Raw genomic sequence first — 18,841 nt, forward strand, 5'->3', positions numbered from 1 at the left:
GGCATATAAGGGTGGGGACATATGGTCAAGATAAAGGAATAATCCCCAAGAGAGATGGAGGGGATGAATAGGGAAATATTTCAAATACATGGGTTTTATTTAAAAACAGAGACTTTTAAAGATGTTTCTTAAGTGATAAAATGGCAAGAGGACTAGAAAAGTTGGTTGAATTATCTAAGTACAGCCCATCCTTAAAAAACTTTTTTAAAGATTTCTCTGATTTTATTGCCAGAAAGGATATTGTTAAACTTTCTCATGTGATATGAACGATGGTTTACATCTAATTTCTGAAATCATATGAAGTTAATAAAACTTAAGAACTTTTTCATTTAAATAGACCCAACGATCTCAATTCCTATAAAGCATCTGAGTCCAGTTCTAAAATCAACCCATAGTTTAGTTAGATACAGTCTTTACCCACAGAGGACCATGGCCCATTAGCTGAGTTTTCATTCGTGTCCCATAATCACCCATCATGGCCTTCCACGTTCTCCTAAATTTCTGGTCCTGGGCTTCATGGCCATCTGTCAGCTCACCCTCCAGCACTGCAGTCCCCATATTCTCTTAGACTGCTCTGTGAACCCTCCTCTCCAACTCGGAACCTTATACAATGTTTCCCACTCCCACCTGGACTAATGCACTTGATGGATGGAAAATCTAACTGCCTCATCCCTCTGCATTAAATGACTTCCCAGAATCTATCTCCTCTTATTCTCAGAGTCCAATCTAACTGACTGTCCTAAATCTTCCTGCCCATTTCATGCAAGTCTATCTGTACAAACCCAGGCATCCCTTCTTCCTCATAAAAATGTGAATTCTTTTTGGATGGGATTCCCAAATAAAAATCTCTCACGTCCATGAGAACTCCTATGGGACTAATGAAGAAATGTGACATGTTAGTGAATACTGACTCATTCATATATTTTTTTTAACTTAATATTTTAAATTTTATTTTTTAGTGCTAATAATAAATAGAAGTAAAGTACATTTTTGGCATTAAGAATTTGACTCTGGAGCCAAACTATTTAGTTACTAATACCAGCTCTATTACTTACACTGTGTTATTCTCTCTAAACCTCAGCTGTCTTAACTGTTAAATGAGGGTAATAATAATATTTACTTAATAGGATTATTTTGAGGATTAAATGAAATAATCCATGTAAAGTACTTTTAAAAAGGGCATGGTACATATCAAGCACTCAGTAAATGTTTGTTGTATTGTTCTTATTACCATTAATTTATCAGAAAAATATGACCGGTCATTTGCTAAGGTTTGAGTGTAAGTTTGAGTGACCCATACAATGAGAGTCACCAAATTATGAAAGTATCAGTTTGGCCTGAATTTAAGCTTATGCCTTTCCTTCAGAAGTTCTGAAATTGTACCCAGAAATCAACAGCACAAAAATACATTCTTGTTTCTTATCATACAGTACCCAAAACAATTGGGCTTGCCAATATTCTTCCATTATTTCTGCCCATAGGACAAATGTGAAATCACTCATCACCTCCTAGGGGTTGAATCCAATGGACACCCCAGTTCATATCTCTCTTAACTTCTCCCATGTTAGACACTGTCCACCCTCCCTCTCCTTCCTTTGACTTCCAGACACATGCCCTGCTGGTTTTCATCCCGTTTCTTGGGCGCATACTTCTTAGTCCGTTGCGAGCACCTCTTCCCTCTCTTCAGATAGTGCTGTTGCCCAGGTGTCTTCCCTTCTCACTCCACACACTTGCCCTGGATGACCCCATTCTCTCTCAGAATTTCGACAAGTTGATGACTCCACATCCACCTTTACTGCCACTGCCTGAGGCCAGGCCCTCATCACTTCCAACTTGGCCTATGAAAATTGTCTCTTAAATGGTCCCTTGCTGCCATCTTTTCCCTACTTTAAAATTTCTCCTTCACACGGCCACTAGAATGACCAGCCTAAAGCGGAAATCTGACCTTGTCACTCCCACACTGAAGCTCTACAGTGGCTTCCCTTACCTTGCTAGATGAGACTCTCAAATCTTTAACTCTCTCTCCCTTCTGCACTTTCATCTCGCGACCCACATTAAGAAGGCACCTACAAGTGTTTGTTGTTCAGATTATGCCCAGTGCGAACAGACAACATGGTTCTAAAAGTTTTCCAAGGGCTGCACTTTGTATCCAAATCACTTTCCATTATAAATTATTGATTGCAACCTTACAATCAATTAGAAAGTTTCCCAAATCCAGTAAATGAATATCACCAGATCTCTTGAACTGAAATTTTTTAGAACAAGCCAATTATACATAACACACACACATTACACATTGTTGCACTTTTTAAAAAATAAATTTTTAGATTTTTCATGATGATGAATGCATATTATATAAATGCACACTCTTATGTATACTTAAAATCAGTTATACAAAGGAAACAGGGTAATAGTGAAAACTGATTATTCCATAATTTGACAGCATTGTCCACAAGTTTAGAATTTGGATCCACTATAAATTTCAGATCCTCATGTTACAGAACTGCTAAAGAGCCATCTTTGCTATGAACCAATGAACATGTGTTGAGAGTCCACACATCCCAGAGCCTTCAGTCAATGTCCAGGAACAATGTAGAGGGATGCAGAGGAATTCAAGAGAAATTGCTAAAGGAAGGGGGTGATGGTAAGACCTGCTGGGTCAGGAGCCCAGGTTCTGAATCCTGCCCTCACCGTGACCCTCCTTCTCACAGACGGTGAGATTGTGATAACTAATTAGCCTTTCAAGATGTTACTTTCCTCTTCTTCAGAATGAGGGGCTTTAGTTACATGATCTCTAAGGCCCTTGCCAACTTTGAAATTTGAGTACTTAACTATGGCTACCCACCGAACAGAGGTGCCCTTCCCTGAACACGCTCTGAGAAGGATCCAATCTACTGCGTCTCAGTCACAGACAGCTCAAAGACCTGTTGGGTCTCCAGACCTGATGAGCCTCTACAGTCTAATTCCGGCACACCTCCACCTTCCGGTGCCAAAATCTTCAGCTTCCTCACTGCCTTAACCAGGCTGGACATGTTCATATGACATAGCCTGAGTTGTTCTAGGCTTAGATCAATAAAAATTTCACAGATAATTCATCATAAAAGCCCCCTGCTTCCAGGTCCACAGAATGATCCCTCTGTAGGCTTCCCATGACGCACCCCAATCATTTCATAAGGGAAGGGCTGGGTGAGTGACAGTGTGTGTTCTTAGCTTTGGTTTCTTGTGTTGGGATATAACAGCTGTGTGCAGTAAAATTCCAGGGGAGGGCTGGCATATGAGACAATGTAACACATCCACACCATCACAGGCATAGCAGCTGGACAGGTCTGCTGCAGTGGAGAGGTAATGCATCGGGTAGGATTATCAGTGAATCGGACTGGCTTCACCATTTTGTACCACATTTTGCTTTATGATGAGCTGCAAGCCAGAGACTGGATAGTTAGATGTGGGGTTTAGCAGCATAACCCATAAAATATAACGAGAAAAACAAGTCTGCATTCTACAGTGTATCGACTGAAAACCATCCCGGTGGTAAACAACTCTGGTGATATTTGGAGATGCCTGTGTCAGACTACTCTCTTGTAAACCTTCTCTTAGAAAGAAAACGCTTGACATATAGTTAGCATTGTACTCCTGTCAAATACAGGTAGAGTCCTGCAAAGAGGATGGGAAAAGAACGCAGTGTGCTTATCTGCATTATTTAAGCAAAAAAACCCCCCAAAAACCACAAAACAAAAGAACGGCATGTGTTTCACATAACTCAAGCCAATTATACACATTCCCTAAGTCAAAAGTCCAAGACTCAGAGAGAAAATCCAGCAATCTAATTCCAGTTTGCTTTAATTCGAAGCCTTGTGTTTGTCAGAAGACATCTAAGCTTTGGAAGTAAGCCAGAAAAATGTGTAAAGATGTGATATACTGAAAAAAATACACAATTCACCCAGTCAGTGTGAGTCCAGTAAGTGTGCGATTCCTCCCACAGATCACTGGCCCCACCGCCTCCTGGATCTTGAGCTCTGAATGTCACTTACCCTATGACGATACAGGAGATGGCAGTTCCCAAGAAGGCGTATGTTAAAATAGATCCTAAGTTTTGAAAAAAGTGTCTCTGGGGAGAAAAAAATATATATTTCATACAGTCCATCAGCATTTTTTCTTAGCGTAACAAGATATAAAAATAAATGTACGTACTTTCAAAGCCCCTCCCTGCGCTCTCTGTTGAGGCGCGTTTTGTTTTCTGGAGCCTCAGTTCCTGGCCTTATTGTACAAATAAGACTTGACTGATTTACACTGCAAAGGACAGAGGTTTCTCAAAGAAATAGGGAAAAAGTACATCTGGAAGGTGACGGGGTAAAGACAAGAAAGACAACTGCCGGAACCGGCCAGACCTGAGAGGGGAAGACACTGGGCCAATTTCCATGTGGGACGCTGGGATGATTTATGGAAGACAGAGCAGTTAAGAAGTTTTGTTGTCACTGGAACTCCTTTAGCATTTTAAAAGTACTATTCTAAAAGATTTAGGTTGCCTTCTGACTTTTATTGGATCTCTGATATATTTCTTCTGAATATGAATAATGGTAATGAAACAAAACCTTAATCACCTACAATTTATTTTAACAAATCACACAAAATGATGCTGAGTATTGGGGCTCGAGATGAGGAAGAGTAACGTGAATAAATCCAGCCTGCTAAACCTTTTCAGATGCCTGCCTGGGAAAATTCCCTTCCAGTTCTATAAGTGGGATCTGAGGAGCCAGGACTGACAGCAAGAGGGAGCCTGGAGTACACAAGAAAATCAGGTCGGGACTGAACCAGCTGCCAGGCTGCTTGCAGACAGGCCAAAGGAAGGAGAGCCCCAGGCATCTCTGGGTTGGGGGTGGGCAGCAGAAAAGCAGCCTCACCACCTCTGCATCTAGAAATCTTCCAGGCCAGAGCCTTGCTCTGTGGCACTGGGGGCGATGACACTTACACTATTATGTAAATTACTAATCTAGGAAGTGTGCACATTCAGGCTGTAGCTAAGTAAGCTCCTGCAAGTGCACAGAAACTGCAAAACTTGACTTTCTCTCTATGAGCATCAACAGCTGAGTATTAACAAAGCATTCTTGATTTCCACCCTGATGGATAAACCCGATGTTAATTAACAGCAAACTCTTTGATTGTAATCATCTGGAATAACATTGTCCAAGAGAAATATAATGCAAGCCAAGTATGTCATTTAAAATTTTTCTAGTAGCTACATTAAAATTAGTTTTAAAAAAGCAAAATGAATTTTTAAAAATTTTGGTGAGGAACATTGGCCCTGAGCTACCACCTGTGTCAGTCTTCCTCTATTTTGTACGTGGGATGCTGCCACATTGTGGCTTGATGAACAGTGTATAGGTCCACGCCTAGGATCAGAACTGGGTAACCCCACGCCACCAAAGCAGAGCATGCAAACTTAACCACTAGGCCACTGGGCTGGCCCCGCAAAATGAATTTTCATCATATGATGTGTTTTATTTATCCCAATATATCTAAAACATTATCATTTCTACATTAAATCTATATAAAACATTACTGAGATTTTTTGCATTCTTTTTTAACACTAAGTCTGTAAAATCCAATGTGTATTTTACACTTAAAGGCCATCTTCATTCAGACTAGCTGCATTTCAGGGGCTTAACGGCTGCATGTGGCTATGGGCCAGTGTATCAGACAGAGCAGGTTTAGCAGAATTCTCAGCATGTCAGATTTGGATCTGTATTGCATAATCTAAGATAACGATATTCTTACCAAATAGGTAAATCCATGAAATAACTGTCTTTTCATTAGTGCTGGTAAAATTCTCTACTTATTAGTAAAAGAATAAAACGATCACTATATATTTACCTTCTTCAGGCTATATCCTGCGTGAAATATAATTGGTGGCAGTAAAACATTGAAGAAGATTTCTGGATCAAATGTCATCTGCCAGAAGAGACAAAAATTGCAGTTAGGAAGATGCTCCTTGGGGCCACTCAAAAATGTGTTTAAAAAACCTGTTAGAGTCATCTTTGCTAAGACTGAGTGAGGCATATTAACATGCTTTTCCATTAGCAGAGATAAAAATAAGAGAAAGTGTAAACTCAGAAAGTCATAAATGCAATATCACTGTAAAGTAATATTTTACATGTAACTTCTATACTCCATTCTATCACTATCAACAACTACAGCAAAGCCTCATGAAACCTCTCTGGGCAAAGACAACTTTTTCCTTTGATTTTGATTAGTTATTCATTTCTTATACTTTAAATGTTTTTATTCTACTTTATATTTTTCTGGTCAAAGGAATTGGAGTGCTCAAACAGTTTAGTTTCTGACAAGGATTTATTTAAAGTTTTCCAAAATAAAACATTTTTAGAAATTATCTGTTTTCCCTACTTTGTCCCATTCCAAAGTTTAAAATATTTTCCAGACTCTGTAGAAAAACACATTTGAAGGTGAAAATGGATTTTTCTAGTATTTGTTTATAGGCTTTTACTTAAATGGTAAAATAAACTTGGCCAAAAAATACATATATTACTTGAAGTACAAGGAGATGAGATGTAGAAATTCTTGAATCCAATATCTGCTATTTGCTGGGTAGTCTGAAAACAAAAGCTCACTTAATCTTTAAAGCCTTCCTTGGACGCATCCTCTTCTTTCCCTACTTCTCTCTCTCTCTCTCTCACTTACACACCCACACACATATGCCATTCATTATTTCGCCACCAAGGCCTTCTTACCTTTATAGGACTCATCAAAGTCTTTTCAGATGTAGGAATTTCACAATTATAATTTCTAACTTCCTCCCCCTTTGATGCCTGACTGCTCACTCATCTCTGAAGCTGAATCTCACAGCCCCTCCTCTCTTTGGTCCACTTTGCTGTCCGTCAGAACCGATCCTTCTCTTCTTGGCTCTTTCAGCACTTTGGACCCTCCCTTGTTGCAAATGTGTCTAATAACATACTTGCTGTGATGATTGGTTTGCGTTTGACTGTTCCCCTCATTATACTGGGAATTTATCAAGGATCATAATGATGCCTTAGTCAATTCTGTGTTGCTCTCATCTCTCCCAGTGCCAGCCCATTGCTCAATGTATATTTGCTGAATTGAAAGAAAAATTGATTACTTTTGAGAGTCAAAATGGAATGAATCGTATGTACACATCACAGGTAAGGATGATTTAAATAAAAATCAAGAAAAGCCTCTCCTGACTCGTTTTCCACTTTGGACCTAATTGAGCTTTGCCAGAGGCCTTCTTCTCCCTTCCCCATAGTGGCCCCTCAATTCTACCCATCTCACATTTGGGAAGGGGGAGGTGGGGGAAGTAGGAGCCACTGAACTGAGCCAGCCCCTAGTTAGTCACCCATTGATGTTACAAACCTCCTGTACCAGTGAGCATTCAGGTAGACCAGAGATGGCCCATCCCTAGTGCTCTGTGCCTCAGTTCCTTCATCTTTAAAATGACGATAATGATGTGATCCCTAATTCTAAAGTGGTGACAGAAATTAAATGAATTAATATTTGCAAAGTCCTCGCAGCTTTGCCTAACATGTAGCAAGCACTTTTAACTATTTATTACTAAAGAAAGGAAAATATGTGAATAAATATTTTCAAGTTATACTATTTGAAGAAACTGCCGTGTTGTCAGGAACTCTTGAAGGTTACAAGTCTGTAAAAATTGGGCAAAGATCTTACTTTTCCTTTTAAGTTTACTCTTTTTTCTAAGACTATCTGGAACACCATTATTGATCTATTTTTATGAGGCCTCTTTGTGAGTCTATCAGTTGCATATTTGAAAGTTTTTAGCAAAGAGATATATCCTGAGTGCTGTGGGAATGAAGTAGGCAGGTGTGGTCATCTGGAAGAGAGCATCACAGTGGCACAACATCTTGGACAGAAAATTCCTTGCCTCGGCAGTTTTTCTGCAAAAAACAGGTTAATCACTCAACCAGAACATTTCAATAATCAGAATGCCCCATTCCCTGCATGCAGGTTAACTAATGTGCCATTGAATTATATTTTCTGGAGCAGCCAGATGAAACTGGCAGGCTGAGAATGGCATGCAGCATACAAGGATTTATTTGTATATACAAAACAGATTTGTGTTCCTTTCAGACTTGCTATAAGCTTAGGAACTGCTAAATCAGAGTTCTGGGAGTAACTCCAAACTCAGACAATTTCTCAGAAATGGCTGGATCTGCCACTGCACCAACCTCCAGATGGCGATTCCACGTGTCATTTTCCTCAGACTTTGTGTTCAAATCATGGCCTTGGAGGTGAAATCGTTTTTAAGGCCCAAACAATTAAAATTTTTCATTATAGTATGATGGTCAGAGATCTAAGACAAGGGAGAATGGAAAAAGCAGAAAGCTAAAAATATTTCAGCTAAAGACGTTAGTCTTGTAGGATACAAACCTTATAGACCAGGACTGTCCAATAGAACGTTCTATGAAGATGGAAATGTTCTATAACAGTACTGCCCAATATGCTAGCCACTAGCTACATGAGCTATTGGGCAACTGAGTTTGTAGCCTAGTGCAATTGAGGGATTAAGCTTTTTATTTCACACCTGTGGCTAGTATGAGCCCAAATGTATTGGGCAGTACATTTATAGACAGTTACTAGAATTTAAAAATTCATACCATCCAGTTTTTAGATGGTCTATCATACTATACAAGGTATGGCTAGAATTTGCAGAAACAGACCCGAGACTCTGAGATGGAAGAATTATTAATGTTTCATGAAAGTAGTGAGATTTTTAAATATTGGATTCAATTCTTAAAATATTAGATAATATGGGAGACAGAAAAGTATCAATATGTTCACAGAGATGCCGTAATTTTACCTATTATCTCATATATGCAATGGTATTTGGCTGTGAATGGCCCAGACACAGATTCACAGAAATAATCAACCTGAAAACTTCCAAGAGTAGAAAGGAAAGGTACCAAGTTTAATTCCCAAGTTCATTAGAAGGTTATAGCTATAAAATTCTGTTTGGGCCTGAGTATTAATGCATCCAGCAACTCAAAATGACTTACCTGGGAAGAAATACCAGTGTTCTACTCAACTACTAAATAAATAAGCACTAAAATAACCACCTTAATGGGGAACTGTGATTTATGTGGCATATTACTCCCAAAGAGGCCTTTTAAAAACATTGTTCCATCAACTCTGACAACATTCCTGAGCGGTAGCTGGCAAATGCAGTTAGCTCCATTTTCCAGAGACGGGAAGGAATGAATGGCATGCCCAGTGTCAATCAATGTGACAGGGACATCACCGGGCATTGGGTGTACATGCACGGGCAAACTAAATGTGTGCTTTCCAAGGGAATACCAGGCTAACAGAACCTCTTCAAGCAAGATTTAGGAGTGTTTAAGAGAAGTTGGCACTCAGAAGTAGACTTTCATGATTTGGGCCATTCTCAATTCCTTTGGAAAAGTAAGAGTGGCTAACAAAACAATGTGTTCAATCATCTTCAATGCTTTGTTCGTTAAAAACAGAACAAGCTTCTTCTCTGCTGCACAGCACTTGCAGATGTTTGATGGATAGACTGAATCCATGAAGGTCATAGTCAAAGAAAGGAAAGATGCTGTGCCATTTCAGGACGGAGATGGGGCTGAGTCGTAGTTCAGAGTCCTCTAGGACAGAGATGCTGCTCTGGGCTTTCTCACGCTGCAGGGAGGCTCAATGTTGAAGCAGTCTATGAGTTGGGTTTTGAAGGATGGGTAGGAGCCTTTCTGTGGGGCGCCAACATAGAGAACTACTCTCCTTTGTCTGCTCTGCGGGCAGTGGGCCAGGGTTGACGAAGCCACAGAGGAAACTGCCAGCTTCCTGGAGTTTTAGTTACACTTGATAGCAATTAATTTGCAATATTTTAAATATTAAAATAAATTCACATATATTTAAAAGTGAAATTCAAAATCTGTATACAAGGAAACTTTGCTGGTTTGGGGCAGGCAGCTTTGGGATGCGCCTAGAGACAGCTTAAGGATGGGCATGTCCTTTCCTCTGCCCTAAGGTATGCTTTGGTGTAAGAAGCACTAGGGTGGGAGAAAGAAGAATAGATTCTGAATGTTTGATGAAAATATACCACATACTCATTAGACTATGGATTGAGGATAGGAGGCACGGGACACACTTGGGAAACAGAAACAGACAACATAGGGCTCTTGAGGGATGGAGAAAGAGGTCCAGGCCTGGCATGCGGGTACCACCCACACTCTGAACCTCACTCTGACTCACTGGAGATGGGTTTAAACTGTCTTCATTCAAACATGAAGACAAGTAGGGATATTTTACACAAGCAGGATTAAACAATAAAATGGCTATTGGGAGTATATATTTGCATAACCTTTAGGAGGGTAGATTAGCAATAGGTATCAAAATGTTAAATGTCCATACCATTTAATTCAGCAACACCGAATCTGAGAATTTATCCTGCAGATATGCTTACACGTGTGGAATGACATTAGAACAAGAGCATTCATTGCAGATAAAAGAATGGGAACAAAGAAAGCACCGAGGATAATTGTACCATGGACTGGCTAAATAAATTACGGTATAGTCCATAAAATTGAAGACTAGGCAACTATTAGAAAGGCTGAAGAAACTATGAACTGATGTGGTTGCTCTCTAAACTTTGCTGCCAAGTCAAAAGAGAAAGGTGTTGAATAGCACGTCTAGCGTGTGTAACAAAAATTGCTATGGGCCCACCATGCCCCATTTCCTTTTTGTCCTGGCAAGAGACCTAGACTACATTTCCTTGTGTCATGTGGGGCCATATGACAGAGGTCCGGCCAATTGAATGTGTGTAGAAGCAATATAAATAATTTGCAAGCCTGGTCCCTAAAAATCCCCTAGATCTTCCATGCTCTCTCTCTTTCTGCCTTTGTGAGCTCATGTAGAGTATCTGGCAGAGGTCACAAATCCCTAGGGATTGGTAGAACCACTACATCAAAGGAAGTTGGGATGATTAATGGCTCCTAGAGAAGACGGCAGTGCTCCCCTCACTAGCTCAAAGGCCACACTGGATTGGGACATGAGCAAGAAATAAAGCATCATTGTGTTAAGTCATTGGGATTAGAGGTTAAAGCATTTGTTCTATTCCACGATTTGTGTGAAAAAAAAAGGGGGAGCGTATAATATTTACCTGTGTATATACACTATTGGTTGCCTCTGAGGAGACTAAGGAGGAGAATTTGATGGCTGGAAGCAGGGTAGGGGCTGGAAGAAAGATTTTCTGTGTGTACTTAGTGAAGGGGTGACTTTCTTTGCCCTGGCTTCACATCTAGGGATACAGAAATGATCACTGCTTAGCGCACTGCATCCCAGCATTTTCCCCACCATGACACACACAGAAAATGATTATATTGGGTCAACGGAGTAGACCATGGGGAAATTAGAGCCCTGAAGAGACTGCTCAGGGCTGAGAGGAGAGACTGGGGCTCCAACCGTCCTCAGCCAGAGATGAGGATGAAGGAATTTATATCTGGTGGTGCACCTGTAACCGATGGACACACCAGCTGGGGAGTGCTGTGCAGGGTTGAACACTCCTCGCCCTGGTCCCACCTGTCACTCACCCCACCCCAGGAAAGAGAGAGTGACTAGTCTGATCGGTGAGTTGGAGAGAAGGAATTGAGTGTGTGCAACTCAGCAGCCCCCTTTCCATGTTGGAAGCAGCATGCTTGCTGGAAGTGGATGGCCCTGGCTTCTCCCAGCCCTCAGCTTTCTAAGAGCAGAATCCACCAGAAAGGTCTAGGATGTCTAGCTGGGTCTGTGGCTGAGTGGGTAAGTCTTTCTAATTCTGGAGTGAAAGACAAGAAAGCCAGCTTACGGACCAAGCCTCATTATTTTACCTAACTTTTGCTGTTCATCTTTCTCACTTCTGTATCCATATCTCAACCAGTTACAAAATCAGGTAGGCAAAAGTGATGATATTGAATGACCCCTTCAAAATTCCAACATACCCTTTGGTACTTTTTGAATGTTGAGCCATGTGAATGTATCACTTACTCAAAAATTAAATTAAAGTCATTTTTTTTGTCGTTAAAAAAGAAGAAGTCTTGGATAGATTAGTTTGTTGGGGCCTCAAGATTGGCCTGGAGGAAGGAAAACCATTGTCAAGCTGTAGTTACCAAAATGAGCACAAGGTAATAACAATGTGAATGGAGGTGGCTGTGACAGAATGGAGAGAAAGGAACAAACCCAGGAGACATCCATTCATTCAACAAGTATTTACTTAGAATAAGCCAGGCGTGTGGCAGGGAGGAATGGCAGGGCTTGCAGGTGAAATAGAGAGGCAAAAATGAAAACCCCCAAAAGAATCTGTTTTTGCACCTGAGCGAATGACTGAGAGAACGTGACTGGGGAGGAGGTGGCCTGGCGCAAGTAAGAGGGTCACAAAAGCTGAGGGCCAACTGAGGCCTCGGTTCCCTGAGTCTCAGGGGTCTGTGAGTCACTCGGAAATACGTGAATGGCGGAAAGGTCAGGGCCAAGGAGAAATGACCCAGATCATCAGCATAGAGGAAACGAATTGACGAGTGTAGACGGGATCCCCGAGGAATGAGCGCCATAGAAAAGAGAAGAGGACCAGGGCAGAAGCCTGGGACTGGGAAGAAGTGGCAGTCCCGGTGGAGGGACAATGAAGGGACAATCAGAGAGAGGAGGAGGAGGCGGTGGCTCAAGGCACAGAGGCTGGGGAGAAGAGCAGCGTAAGAAGGAGGCAGGGCCGCCAGCCTCAGCCAATAAAAGTACAGGTCGCCCAGTGAAAGTGGAACTTCAGATAAACAACAGTTTTCCAGAATAATTTCTTAGTATCACACTTGTAACACACTTTTTCCCAATTATTAATTATTTATCTGAAATTCAGTAAGTAAAGAGAGAGGCAAGAATGAAAAACCCCAAATGAAACTGCTGTCACGCCTGGTGGACTGAGGGACCGGCGGGGAGCAGCTGACTCTCCCTACCCCGGCCAGGTGTTGACGACCTCGAAAAGGGGTTTCAGGGCCCAGGAGGAGTCCTTTGCATTTCCTAATTAGGAAGTGGTTGTTGATCCTTTTCAACTGATTTCAACCAAGAAGTGGGTACAGGGAGGTAAGGGAAAAGTGAGTGAGGCGAATGTGGAAGCAGTGGGTTCCAGGTCCCTCATTTGGGGGATGGAATGGCAGGCTCTTTAGGGAAGCTGATGCATGGCTCTTAGACGAGATAGAGGAAGGAGGGAGATGGGAGACAAAGGTACAAAGGCCACGAGGGAAAGATGAGGAGAGCAGAGCAGGACATAGAAAGGTGAGGGCTTAAGTTTAGGGAGGTAAGGAAGTGATACGAGCAGCAAAAAGCTAATAAATCAATGTTTTTAAAAATGGGAGAAATCCTACCCTGGACATTTAAATCTGTGGAACAGCCTCACTCGGGATGTCGCCCACAGGAGAAAGCACTCTTTGATTCCTCCAGCTGTTTCGTCCCGAGCCGCCGTTCCTGGCGGGCACTCCCTAGAGAAACAGGCTTTCCCTCGCGTGGGCTCATGTTCAAGAGACACTCAGTGCCATGGACACACAGGCTGCCCCGGGGAGAAGCTGCCTGGGAGGGCACCCACCTAGGGGTCTGCAAACTGCTCTCTGCCCATCCCCAGCTCCAGGGAGGGGTGGCTGTGATGGGAAGTGGCCACAGCAGCCCCTGTGCCCGCCTGGCCCTCCCCTCCGGCACCTGCCTGAGCAGTTGTGAATTCACCTGTTGCACACACTGGGAAGCAGTGTCAGATTTTCTTTGAGTGAGGGGTTCCTCTGCTAAAAAATGTTTGAAGCCCTAGCCTAATATTGTTCCCAGAAAGTTCAAAGGACATGTGGAAGGTCACCGGGCCACACAGAGCTTAGAACCCTAAACTAGAGCTGTTTCTCTTTTATTATACTTATGTTCTTCATTTTGCTTCAAACAAGTTTTAAACGATGTGTCAGAGTTGAAGTCCTCCCCCCCACCCCTCCCCAGAAGTAACCAATACTCTGAAGTTAGAAAGTTCCTTCCATGACTATATTCTTGTACTTCAGCTACATGTATCCATAAGCAATAATTTGTATTATTTTTGTATAGTATATTACATATAATTAGCATATTTTTAAATTTTACAGAAACTTTATATACATATAAGTAGTACATTACATATAGTGTATTTTCAAATTTTACAGAAACTTAACTATAAATATCCTTTTGTATCCTACTTTTTACATTCAACATTTTTTTTAAGATTTATCTATACTAATACATGTGGATCTCGTCCATTTGCTTAAACTGCTGTCTGGCATTCTACTGGATGACCAGATCATCACAGTTTCCTCCTTTCTCTAACAAGAGAATTCAGGCAGTCAGATTGTTGCCTATTTTTGCTATCGCTAAAAATAATGCAGTGGAGATTCTTGCACTTAAGTCTTGCAAACACATGAAAGTTTCTCTAGAAGTAGAAAATACCTAGAAATGGAACTGCTGATAAGGCATATGAATCTTCAACTTGAGTGGGTATTGCCAAATTACTTTAAAGTGGTTATACCAATTTATACTCCCATATGAGAGTGTAAGAATATTCCCCCACATTCTAGCCAAGACTTAGTATTGACAAATTTCTAATTTTTGACAATCAGATAAGTTTGAGTTGTTATCACTCTTTTGTTTACTTTGCATTTCCCATTACTACTGAAATGAGCATATTTTCCTTGTTTATTGGCCTTTTGTGACATCTCTCTAGTGAATTTTTGGATCATTTCTTTTACCCAGTGTGACATTTTCTTGTGATTAGTTTTTCACACAATCTGGTTACTATTCTATTTTGGTTATTTGCATTTCAAATATATTCTTCTATTCTGTCACCTCTTTAAACTTTTAACTTTGTCTTTTAACTTTGTTTTGGTGTCTTTTTCATGCAAGAGTGTTTTTATTTTAATGTAGTAAAATTTATTCTATTATTACCTTATGATTTCCGCTTTCGGTAACTTCTTTTAAAAAATCTTTCGCTGTCCTGATGTCACAAATATATTTTCTCCTACGGTTCTACGACTGGCTGTTTACAGTTAAGTTTCTAATCCATCTCAAGCTTATTTGTTATATGATGTGAAGTAGGAATCGAATTCTTTTTTCTCCCATGTTGACAGCCAATTGTCCCAGGTGTTGTCATAGGTATTTGGTAGTTTATCCTTTTCCCACTGATTCTGATTGGCTCTTCTGTCACTGTCCAGTGTTTTTCCAAAGATCCATAAGACATTTAGTCTCATAAATATTTGATATCTATTATCCCATAGCTAGCCTACTTAATAATTCAAAATATAGGAAAAGCTTTATACAGGTAGGTGTTCAATGAAGCATTATTCACGTGAGTGAAAATTTAGAAATAACTCAAAAGACAAATACATTTATATCCATTACCCTGAATTTTTAAAAGCCTGAGGAAAGGTGTAGGTTATGACAATAAATAAATAAAGCAAATCACAAAGTTTCAGAGACCGACTAATTTAAACCACATAGAATAAAATATATGTAAAAAGACTGGATGTAAATTTAGCAAAATTTACAGTGGTTGCATAATATTGTGGGACTATTTGGATTCTTCCTTAAAAAAAAAAAAACTTTCCTGTCTTTCTCAAATGAACAGCTTGTAAGGTTATCCTTTAGGCAGTTATACCACAACTGTAACAGAACCACTGATAAAAAATCACATATCTTTCTAAAGTGACAAAGAATTATGAACATCTGAAATAGAATGGAAACTTTTAAAAAGATTAAGGAATAATGAAAAGTGATAAATAACACATGAGAAAAAGTTGAGAATTGAAGACTCAGATCTGTTATGGTTTTTCAGTGTGATAAAACATCCGAACAGGCCTGATACGGAAACAAGCAGGTGAGCAATAAATGCTCAGTAAATGGTTAACCCACACCAATTTATTACGTCCCAATTTATTGAGTTTTCATCCTTTTCAAAAATTACTAGAAGGCTGAGGATAGTCCCCTCAACCAGAATACTTGGTATTATGAATGCTGATGGTTAAAAACGGCAGATCACTAAATATATATATTTTGCAATGAAGTTCATAGAAGCAGAACTAAATTACAGAGAAATGGTAAAAGAAGCACAATGTAGAGAAAAATTTAATAATCATAAATGATCATTGAGAAATTATGAGAATATTATGCTCAAAACTGTGATTACTTTTCAAGTTATTAAAATTCCAAAAGTTAGAAATACACTATTTTTAATATTATATATGCAAAAATGACAGATGTAAACTGTGAATTAATCATCATCATAATAATAACAACTATCATTTCCATATGGCTTCTATAGTTTTAAAAGTGCCTTCATACATCTTCTCTCATTTTCTTCTTCACAACAGCCCTTTGAGGTAAGCATTGTGAACACCTCACTCTTACTGCGGTGGAACCAAGGCTCAGAGAGTTAAGTGACTCGTCCAAAGTCACATAGCTTGTAAGTAGCAAGACTTGGACTCAAACTCTAGCTTCAGATTATGAGTCCATTGCTTTGTTGATCACAAAACTAACGGTTAATATACTTTGAACACTTACTACAGGCCAGGCACTACTCTAAGCACTTTACACGTATTTTCTCATTTGTAAGTCACAATGACCATACAAAGCAGTTAGGAATATCCCATTTCACAGATGGGGAAATTGAAGCATAGGGAAGTTAATTATCTTAGCCAACATGGCGCAGCTGGAAAGTGGCATTTGAACCAAGTAACACAGCTCCAGGGGCTGCCTTCTTAACTACAAAATTCCATCTGCCATCCACCTGTGGGTTCAGGTCACCCGCCTCACTGCTGGATGTGTCCCCATTAGCTGCAAATAGACAAAGGCCGCCTGCGTTTGCCAGATCAGTGCTCCAGCAGCTAGTCGCCGATGGCCAGAGAATCTCCCATGTTTCTGCATAAGACTCTTGACACATGCACTTACCTCTGCTACCTTCGTGACTCTTGATAAGGTAATTGTAGGTCCTAGTTTGACCAGAACAGTTCCAGGCAATGCTTTGTCCCGGCCTTCATCGTGCACCAGCCCCACCCCCACCAACCCTCTCAAGAGTCTCAGTTTGAAGGACAAATGATATGGTTTCCTACTCCTGACCCTAGACACCCAGACTTGGCCTTTAACTGACTACACAAAGCTTGGGTTGGCCGATGGTCCCTTGTGGGCCTGCCCTTCTTTGTGTGGATTGCCTACATTCCCCCCCACTAGCTGTGGTATTGACGTGACAGTGGGACTCCATTCCAAGATTGACTTGGTATCAGCAAGGGAAGAGAAAATAACAGCCGGGTGTGAGAAGGGCCTGGTCCCCCAATCTCACCAAGAGTATTCATTCCTCAGCACCCAGGTAAAAATTGCAAAAAGAAGGGCATCCAACATAACTGAAAACCTGTGCGTCAAGAGTGATTTTCCCTTCAAACTGGAATTGCTCTTAATGTTGGCCAAACTTTATACTATAGGCAAAAGAAACTGAGCTTTGCAACCCTCAGAATATGCAGGAACTTCGCAGTCCCACAAAGTCTCTTTTTTGCCTGACAAGTTGTCTGAGTTTGCATTATCTTTTCAGGCCTTAGCTTTGAAGTGTGCATGCAGCTTCCCCATCACAAGACCTCACCAGGGAGCAACTGGCCTGGGGAAGCTGGACAGGAAGGGCTGAGTCAGCAAGGACCACAGCCATGGCAGAAATGCTTGAGGGCTTGCGGGGCAGGGTGGGATGAGGCGCTGAAATCAGCAGAAGGTCGATGCCAAACAGCTTGATTTAAAATTAAAATGATGTGTTTTCCAAATGATATGTTCACCTTAAAAATGGCAAATTTAAAAAACAACACCAAACTTCCTCCATTGTGCCAACCTCAAGCTGGGTCCCAAGGGAGAAACCTGTGCCCATCAAGGGCAGACGTTAAGGAGGCAGCATAATATTTACTGCACATCTAACACTAAACATAACCTTTTCTCATTTATTTTGAAAAGCAACCCTCTAAAGTGGGTATCACTAACCCTGTTTTATGGATTAAGAAAAATATGAGAAGTTAACTAATCCAAGGTCTCAAAGCCGGGAGGGGCAGAGATGGGATTCAGCCCTAGGTTTAACTGCAAAACTGCAATGGACTGAATATTTGTGTCTCCTCAAAATTTGCACGTTGAAATCCAACCCCCAATGTGATGGTATTAGGAAGTGAGGCCTTTGGGAGGTGATTAGGTCGGAAGGGTGGAGCCCTCATGAATGGGATTAGCACCCTTCAAAAGAAGACCTCTTTCATTCTTTGCTCCATGGAAGGACACAGCAGGAAGACAGCCATCTGTGAACCAAGAAGCTTGCTCTCACCAGACACCAAACATGCTAGCACCTTGATCTTGGTCTTCCCAGCCTCCAGAGCCGTGAGAAATAAGTGTGTGCTGTTTAAGTCACTCAGACTATGGCATTTTTGTTGTAGCTGCCTGAACAGACTAAGACAAAACCTTATGCACGTCCTTATATCACCTCATGCAGTCAGAATTTAATCTGAAGATATGAAGCTCTACCAGTGGAATTTTAAGACAATCGTCGCGTGGGAAAGGACTTTTTGGTGAGGTGAAAAATGAGGTGTTTGGATATTTCCAGATCTTCTAAAAATGCTATTATATAGGCATATATTCACTGGTGTGCTGGTAAACCATCTCTCTAGAGAGGAAAAGAAGGCCACAAGCCCTGATTTGCAGCACTTGATAATTCCTGTGGTGTAAGTACTCCTAACATGGCCCATTCAAGCTGCCAATGTTTCAACAACTGGCTTGCAAAACTCTTGGATATTTCATAAAGAATCAGCTCTCC

General features: G+C 40.8%; 1 protein-coding gene and 1 long non-coding RNA gene across 2 annotated transcripts in view; one reads left to right on the forward strand and one right to left on the reverse strand.

Moving 5' to 3' along the window:
* The window catches only part of SLC9A9 (solute carrier family 9 member A9), a 511,724-nt gene that overhangs the window by 463,014 nt on the left and 29,869 nt on the right, over positions 1-18,841 (reverse strand). The window contains exons 3-4 of the mRNA XM_014852057.3: positions 5,872-5,949; positions 4,032-4,108 (exon numbers count right to left, since the gene is read on the reverse strand). Of these exons, the coding sequence (XP_014707543.2) occupies positions 4,032-4,108; positions 5,872-5,949 (155 nt within the window). The remainder of the gene's footprint in view (positions 1-4,031; positions 4,109-5,871; positions 5,950-18,841) is intronic.
* Positions 1-18,841, forward strand: part of LOC123279262 (uncharacterized) — an 83,796-nt gene that overhangs the window by 35,567 nt on the left and 29,388 nt on the right. The window lies entirely within an intron of this gene.

The sequence above is a fragment of the Equus asinus genome, chromosome 21 (assembly GCF_041296235.1).
Source record: "Equus asinus isolate D_3611 breed Donkey chromosome 21, EquAss-T2T_v2, whole genome shotgun sequence".
Classification (NCBI taxonomy): Eukaryota; Metazoa; Chordata; class Mammalia; order Perissodactyla; family Equidae; genus Equus; species Equus asinus.